The 8639-nt window shown below is 32.6% G+C and overlaps 1 protein-coding gene across 1 annotated transcript; it reads right to left on the bottom strand.

The window, feature by feature from the left end:
* Positions 1–1971: 1971 nt before the first annotated feature.
* LOC113371143 lies at positions 1972–7092 on the bottom strand. The gene has a single exon (XM_026611788.1). The coding sequence runs from the start codon at positions 7090–7092 to the stop codon at positions 1972–1974; it is 5121 nt and encodes a 1706-aa protein (XP_026467573.1).
* Between the last annotated feature and the right edge of the window lie 1547 nt (positions 7093–8639).

Raw genomic sequence — 8639 nt, 5'->3', positions numbered from 1 at the left:
GTAACATCAATATTAGTCGAGGGTAAATTACCAGTAATTTTATTGACAACTACACAATGTATATTGCGAGAAAAACTATTTATACGCGAATGAATATTTAACTTTGTAGATCGTTTGCTTGTGACACATTGGCCTTGCAAGACGCTTAACCTATGCAATGAGGGTTCAGTTTTACAATTTAATTTTTTAATAAGGGAATCTGTAATTAAGTTTATTTGTGAGCCACTATCAAGTAATGCTCGAGCAGTAATTATTTTACCAGTAGAATCTTTAATATTGATTAAAATTGTCGACAAAACAGTTTGCATATTGCAGTTATTTGTAAAAAGAACTGTATCGACTGAAGATGTATGAGCTGTAGGAGATTCTACAGTCTCATGTAAAAGCGAATTATGTAATTCATTACAGTGAAAACATTTCCGAGAATAATTACATTTTTCAGCAGCATGTTTTGATGCCAAACATCGATTACAAATTGAATTTTTTGTTATAAAATCTTTTTTCAAGGAAATGCTCAACTCTTTAAATTTTTGACACATATATAACATGTGAGATTTTTTACAAAATGAACAGCTCAAAGGCGGCTTGCTTGACTTATTATTACTAGTATTGCTATTAAAGTTAACCGTCTTCATAGGCACTTTGTCACAAACATTTTCTAAAGCATTTGTTCGTTGCTCAATAAATTTAAAAAATTCAGATATTGTAGGTAATGTTTTCGTAGATTTAGCTAAATGCCACGCTACTTTAGTATTATTATCTAACTTTTTGTTTAACAAAAATAAAATAATTAAATCCCAATGCTTTGCTTCCTCGAACACAGCAATGAGTGATTGGTAATGTAATCTACTAGTATTTAAAAATTGTTTCAATGAATCATATGTACTTTTATTAATGTGAGGAATAGAATCTATAGCACTTAAGTGATTATTAATAATCAAAAATTTATTATTATAGGTTTCAAGAAGTAACTCATAAGCGACCTTATAATTATCGTTAGTCGAACTTAATGAAGAAATTAAATTAGAAGCTGGTGGAGTCAATGCTCCTTTCAAATAATATAATTTTTGAACTGGGCTTAATTTATCATTATTATGTATTAGCGAATCATAAATATCTTTAAAGGAAAGCCATTGACTAGTGTCACCGTTAAACCTAGGTAGAGAAATTACTGGCAATTTTACGTCTAACGTTGCTTCACTCTTTAGCCCCTTTTCAACTTTTACAACATACTTACTTATATGTTGTTCCAACGAAGCTAATAGTGATAAGCCGAGATCATAAAATGTGTCATATTCATTTGTGAATTCTCCTGGACTATGCTCATCCAGTACTACATATAAAATGTCAAGTTTCTCCATGCATTCATTTAACTTTGTTTTCCTTACACTAAATTCAGAAACATTAGTTACATTACTTGCACCAGTCATAAATTGTTGAATGCGTTTGGACGTATTTTCCAAGAAATTCATATACTGTATGTCTTGCAGAACTTGTTTTATAAATTAAACACTATTTTAATTCAATTCAATTTATTTGCGGAATAATTGTAACGGAGTACGGAAATCACAAATGATATCAATTTACTGATAAAAGGTACTATCGACCTGAACAGTTATAATCCCAAAATCTATCTATTGAATGCTAGTTACTGCTGGTACTGATAATACTGCAGCAGCAGTGTTGACTAGTGTGAACAAAAATAATGGTGTTACCATATACAATTCTTTCCATACTCCCACTCGATGCACAATTGCATCCAAAATTAAATAAACTTAAAGTTAAATCTAGTAGATAATATCTTAAGTCACATACAAAATAAATATAAATTTCTTAATAGCAACTACAAAACTTAAAGTAATTAACTTAGCTACATTCAAAAAATCATACATTTTTTCTAATACAAAATACAATTAAATTAGTTCACATTCAAGAAATAACACAAGATACAAATATTTGTTATTTACAATATTAATCATTAATTGGCAAAGGCACTAATTTATGAATAGGTCTTGTGTAGGTTCCATTTGAGGTTTTAACTTCTGCCACTCGAACTTTACCATCACGACCATAATTTAAATTAACAATTCTAGCCAAGCACCATCTTAATGGAGGAAGGTTATCCTCCTTAATCAAAACTATCGAGTTTAATTTCAAATTTGGCTGATTATCTGACCATTTATTTCGTTTTTGCAAATAAGATAAATAATCCTTTGACCATAAAGTCCAAAATTTATCTCGCATGGCAGTTAATTGCTTATACACCGTTAATGAATTTAATTTATCAAAATTTACGTTTGGTTCTGGGATTGTAGTTAAAAAATCTCCAATCAAAAAATGACTAGGCGATAAGTACTGAAAACTAGAAACATCATCTGTTATTGCCATAAGAGGACGTGAATTAAGAATTGCTTCCACCTGTAATAGTACTGTTAAATATTCCTCATAAGTTAAACAGGAGGAGCCTATTATCCTTCGAAGGTGATATTTCATAATTTTAATACTTCCTTCCCACAATCCACCAAAATGTGGGGAATGAGAAGGAATAAACTTCCAAGTTATGCCCATTGTCGCAGCTTGGTTAATTATATCTGCCTTGAAGGATTGTTTACTAAAAAGATTCCGTAGCTCTTGCAACTCATGATTAGCGCCTATAAAATTCGTTCCGTTGTCGCTATTTATTACCGAACATAGACCTCTACGAGAAACGAATCTCTTTAAAACACAAATAAATGATTCTGCTGTGAGGCTAGTTGTAATATCTAAATGAACAGCTTTAGTCACCATGCAAACAAACAAAACAATATAAGCCTTAATTCTTGGTGCTTTCCTTAATCGACTCGATCTTATCGTCAGCGGTCCTGCGTAATCAACCCCAACGTTAAAAAAAGGGCGTTGAAATTTAACTCTATCAATGGGTAAACTTCCCATTAATTGAGAGGCAGTAACAGCTTTAATTTTTGCACATTTTACACATGAGTGTATTATCGCTTTTAGCTCTCTTCGCGCGTTCAAGGGCCAATATTTTCGACGAATATTGGCTAAAACCGTTTGCGTGCCCGCATGCATCAACCTTTCATGCTCTTGTTTCAATAAGAGTCTTGTAACATAATGTTTTTTGGGCAGAATTATTGGGTGCTTTTGTTCATAAGAAACATCAGCATTTTCTATCCTACCACCCACTCTCAAAAAACCTGACTTATCTAAGAAAGGATGAAGCGATTTCAATTCCGCCATCAATTTAAGATTAGGAGTATGTTTACTATCTTGCAGATTTTTTATTACTTTTGTGAAGGTTTCTAACTGAACCAATTTTAAAATTACCTTCAACGCATTATCTAATTCTGGGACCGATAACGTATTATGCTCACCACGAACTATCGAATTTTTAATATAAGGGTTCATTCTCAAGCAGTAAGCTAGTACTCTAGACATTTTTCTTAGCGAAGAGAATCGCTGACAGAACGTATCAAGAAAAGAACTGCTGTTTTCTTTAACTAATAGAACTCTTTGTTCGAGTAGAACAGCGTCTAAAGAAGGATCAACATTTGGCCACCTATCAGTATCCTCAGACAACCAACTTGGGCCATTCCACCATAGCTCACAAGTTTTTAATTGATCTGCGGATAAGCCTCGTGAAATTAGATCTGCTGGGTTGAAATCAGAAGGCACATGTCTCCAGATTGTGCCGGGAGTAATGTCAGTAATTTCTCCTACTCTATTGCTCACAAAAATATGCCATCTATTTGGATCGCCAGCGATCCATGACAAGACAATGTTCGAGTCACTCCAAAGTAAAACCTTTTCAAAATTTATATCAATGTTATCAATCACCCTTCTGAACAACCTAGCCAATAATAATGCAGCACACAATTCCAACCTCGCTAAAGTTATCGGTTTTAAAGGTGCAACTTTTGATTTCGCACACAGTAGTTTCACACTCGTAGTTTTATCTTCATATGTGGTTTTAACATAAAAGCATGCTCCATAAGCATATGAAGACGCATCAGCAAAACCATGAAGTTGAATACTTATAATACGTTTGTGATGAAAAACGCAACGATCAATAACTAAGTGTGATAATGTCCCTAACTTTGTGGCAAACTTGAACCACTTATTTTCAACGTTTGCAGAAACACTTTCATCCCAATCTTTCTTATCTTTCCAAAGTTCTTGTAAAATCAATTTTCCTTGTATAACGACAGGTGCGATCAGTCCTAAAGGATCAAAAATTTGTGATATCACAGATAAAATAACTCGCTTTGTACAATTATTAAATTTAAAAGTGGGAACTGAAATAAGAAAGTGATCCTGTTTTGGATTCCATAATAAGCCTAAGGTGTTAATAGAATTTTTATCGTCAGTGAAGATAGGGTTATTAAATTCTCTCAATTGCAAAGGAATATCATTTAAAAAACTTGGAATATTTGAAGCCCATTTATGTAAGCAAAAACCGCCTAATTCTAATAACTTAATTAATTCAATTTTAGTACGCTGTAAATGTTCTATACTATTAGCACCAGTAATTATGTCGTCGACATAAATGTCCTCTAAAAGTACATGTGAAGCAATCGGGAATGTGGCTTTTTCTTCAAAGGCTAAATGATTCAAACATCTTATCGCAAGATATGGAGCTGAAGCCGTTCCGTAAGTTACAGTTGTAAGCCTGTAACATCTTATTTCTTCCGAAGGAGAGTCCCTCCAAAGAATCCTTTGATACTCCTGATCGGCTCTTTTAATATTTATTTGTCTAAACATTTTAATTAAATCAGCTATGAAAACAAAAGACTTCGATCTGAATCTTAGCAAAATGCAAAATAAATCCTTCTGTAATTTTGGACCAGCTAGAAGGATGTCGTTAAGAGACTTTCCCGACGAAGTTTTAGTCGATGCGTCAAAAACAACGCGTATTTTATTAGAATCTGAATTTTTAAAAACAGCATGATGTGGCATATAATAATGATTATGACTGGTGGAAGAATCAAAGGTATCTAAAATGTCCGATTTTGGAATATCTGTTTGAACGGCGTGCCCCATAGAAATATATTCATGAATAAACTCACGATAAAGTTTATATAAATTGGGATTCTTGTAAAAACGCTTTTCTAAATAAAGAAATCTCTTATGTGCAACACCATATGAATGACCTAATTGTCCTTGATAATCTGGTGTAAAGGGCAAGGCAACTTCAAACCTATTACTAATTCTAGAAACACTAGATAGAAACTGCTCTTCACAAATTTTATTTAAACCATAAAGGCGCATATTTGTCTCAGGTATTTCTTCCAAATTCCAGAATTTAACTAAATTCTCATTTAATTTAAAATTAGAATGTGTTATCAAACCTACATATTCCTTAGACCTTTCAACACTATTGTAATTGCCCGAAACAATCCATCCAAACTTAGAGTTACGTAAAATAGGGTGATAACTTCCTAACCTAATAGACCCCTGTTGTAGAATGTCGAAGAAGAGTTCAGCTCCTATCAACATATCTATAGGGCTTGAAATATAAAAATGAGGATCCGCTAATTTAATGTGTGAGGGAATATTCCAATCGTTTATATTAATATCAGCGGACGGCAAATTACTAGTGATTGATTTTAAAACAACAAAATCTAAGGTTCTAGAAAACGTAGAAGCATTTGAAAATATTTTTATAGTAGCTGTTTTATTACTAAATAACGAATGTCCATGTAAAACACTTAAAGAATTTGATACTGTATTTAGAGTGCAATTTAACCGGTCGGCAAGTGACTCTGAAATAATATTTATTTGACTACCGCTATCTAATAATGCCCGTACATTGAATGATCTACCAAATGAATCATAAACCTTTACAATGGCAGTAGATAACAAGGTTTGAATGTTATTTTTACAATTAGCTAACAAAATCGTCGGTGGCTTATCAGAAGGCTTATCTACTTGGTGACTAATCTGATCACTTTGTGCACTGTGTAGCAAAGTATTATGCAATTCGGATTTGCATACCCTACATGAACCCGTATACTTGCAACTTGCTAAGGCATGAAAACCATACAAACATTTCTCACAACAATTATTTTTATTTGCAAATTTCTTGCGTTCTTGGACAGACAATTTTTTGAATGCGTCACAATTAAATAATGGGTGATTTCGTTTGCAAAATGGACAAATTCGCTTGGATTTTTGTTTACTAATGAAATTAACGGGTTTTGAATTAAATTTTGATTTACTACTAGAAGGTTCTGATCTAAAAGTCGCCTCCAAGGCTGAAATACGTGATGTTAAAAATTCAAAAAATTGTTCTAAAGTAGGCAAATCTGAATTCCTATGCAAATTCCATGCCAAGCAGGTTTTATCGTCCAACTTTTTTGTGAATAAAAATATAAAGACTAAATCCCAATACTTAGCGTCATCATAGACTGATTTTAGTGATAGCACCTGTTGTCGAGCAGTATTTAAAAATGAATTTAAATGTTCAAACGTATCTCTAGTTAAATTTGGTAAATTGAATAATGATGACAAATGTGCATTAATAATGAAAAGTTTATTATCATAATGCTGTGTCAATGAATTCCAAGCTATGGCATAGTTTTGGTTTGTCATGGTTAAATTCGCTATCAATTTAGACGGGCCAGAAGACAATGAACCTTTTAGATAATACAACTTTTCTACATCTGTTAAATTTTTGTTGTTATGTATTAATGAAATGAAAATATCTTTGAACTCAACCCATGAATTATATTCGCCATTGAACCTCGGCAATACTATGTCAGGTAATTTAACCTGCGGATTATTGGGTTTTATTATATTATCAATAGCTTGTTTGTTATCAACGGTGTTATCTTGGACTAATTCGTCAATCCTAGTCAATAAATCTAAATGTTTCTCACAATATTTGCGGAATTCTACTGAGTACTTTTTGGGCTCGAGCAATTCTAATTCAACATATATTTCCTCGATCCGATGAAACATTTCTAGTAATTTCTGTTTGCGTATATTTAAACCGGCAATATTGTCGCCTTTAAAGCTAGTAACATATTTAAATATAATGTCAAACGTAATTTCTATCTGTGACCTCTGTTGCAACAATGTACTTAAGTCGGCCATTTTGATTGAAATTAAATTATTACTTCGAATTAATTTTATAAACTAATAACAATCGGTATAAAGAATGAAAAATATGAAAACAACTTTGAAAAAATAATATAATATTGTTAGGTAAGGCCACACGAGTATAAACTTCAGACCTTAAGCTAACTATAATGGATGTCGGTCGCGTAAAATGGCGTCAAACAACAATGAAACCTACAAGCCTACGACCTTTACAACTCAAAATTTATAACTATAATAAGCAATTACAATACAATGAAATAATTATAATATTCACTGTAGGTAATGTCAAATAAATAAATGTCAATAGATATCACTTCTACAAGGTCACCTCATGAATTCTTCTAAGTAATTCCTTTGGGACACGTGTTAGACTTTCCACAGCTCCTTATCTCCGCATATGTAACTAGTAGACTCGCGACACTTCCTGAACCCCAAGTTCACTCAGGCCACGTGGATGATGTCCACAGTAATTCGGCAGCAAATTGCACGTGTCAGCATTCAGCAAACTGCAGCAAATTGCACGTGCACGTATTGCACAAAATTGACGTAGTGCACAAATTTTAGAGTAAAATGTATATTCTGCAGCTCAAGATCTAGCCAAGATCCGGTTGAAGGACCAAAATTTTATGGACGTATTTTCCAAGAAATTCATATACTGTATGTCTTGCAGAACTTGTTTTATAAATTAAACACTATTTTAATTCAATTCAATTTATTTGCGGAATAATTGTAACGGAGTACGGAAATCACAAATGATATCAATTTACTGATAAAAGGTACTATCGACCTGAACAGTTATAATCCCAAAATCTATCTATTGAATGCTAGTTACTGCTGGTACTGATAATACTGCAGCAGCAGTGTTGACTAGTGTGAACAAAAATAATGGTGTTACCATATACAATTCTTTCCAGCGTTCAATATGCTTTTTAACAATGGCAAATTGTGATAAAACCGTATTGATATCAGTCATTTTAAATAATGGGTAATATAATGACTTTACAAAGTGGAACTGTACACTTTGATAAAATGTATACGATATATCTTTACGATAACAAAATTTTAAGTAATGGTAATATAATGACTTTAAAAGTGGAATTGTACACTTCAAAGTAATTTATACAATATGTCTTTACGATAACAAAATTTTAAGGTAATAATTTGAACAATAGTAACGTACAAAATATGAAAGAACATATAAAAATGAGTATATAATATATAAAGTTTAGACTCAGCAACAGGTTGTTACTTGAATACCTCGCTCTACCTCGTGTGCTGTCCAGAGAATTCCTGTGTATTGTCCAAAAAATTCCTGTGTATGGTCCAAAATTCCAGTAAAACTTATCGTTCCTGAATTAATTTGTCCTCAGCAATGTATCCCGAGATATACAGCGTAGTAGTAACTCCAGATAGAGGTTATGTGTCAAATGGCTTGGCGGCGTGGTATAGCTTGTATAGTAAAGGAATAACTTGCCAAATCCAACTCCAATTACACGAAAATGCTGTTCCCGATCATGAATTAAGCAGTGTTTTTAATATTC

Source organism: Ctenocephalides felis, unplaced genomic scaffold (assembly GCF_003426905.1).
Source record: "Ctenocephalides felis isolate EL2017-DRISC unplaced genomic scaffold, ASM342690v1 CF-g0.4_SCAFFOLD_01492, whole genome shotgun sequence".
Taxonomy (NCBI): Eukaryota; Metazoa; Arthropoda; class Insecta; order Siphonaptera; family Pulicidae; genus Ctenocephalides; species Ctenocephalides felis.
Note: the sequence above shows the minus strand (reverse complement) of the source record. Positions and strands in the feature narration are given on the sequence as shown.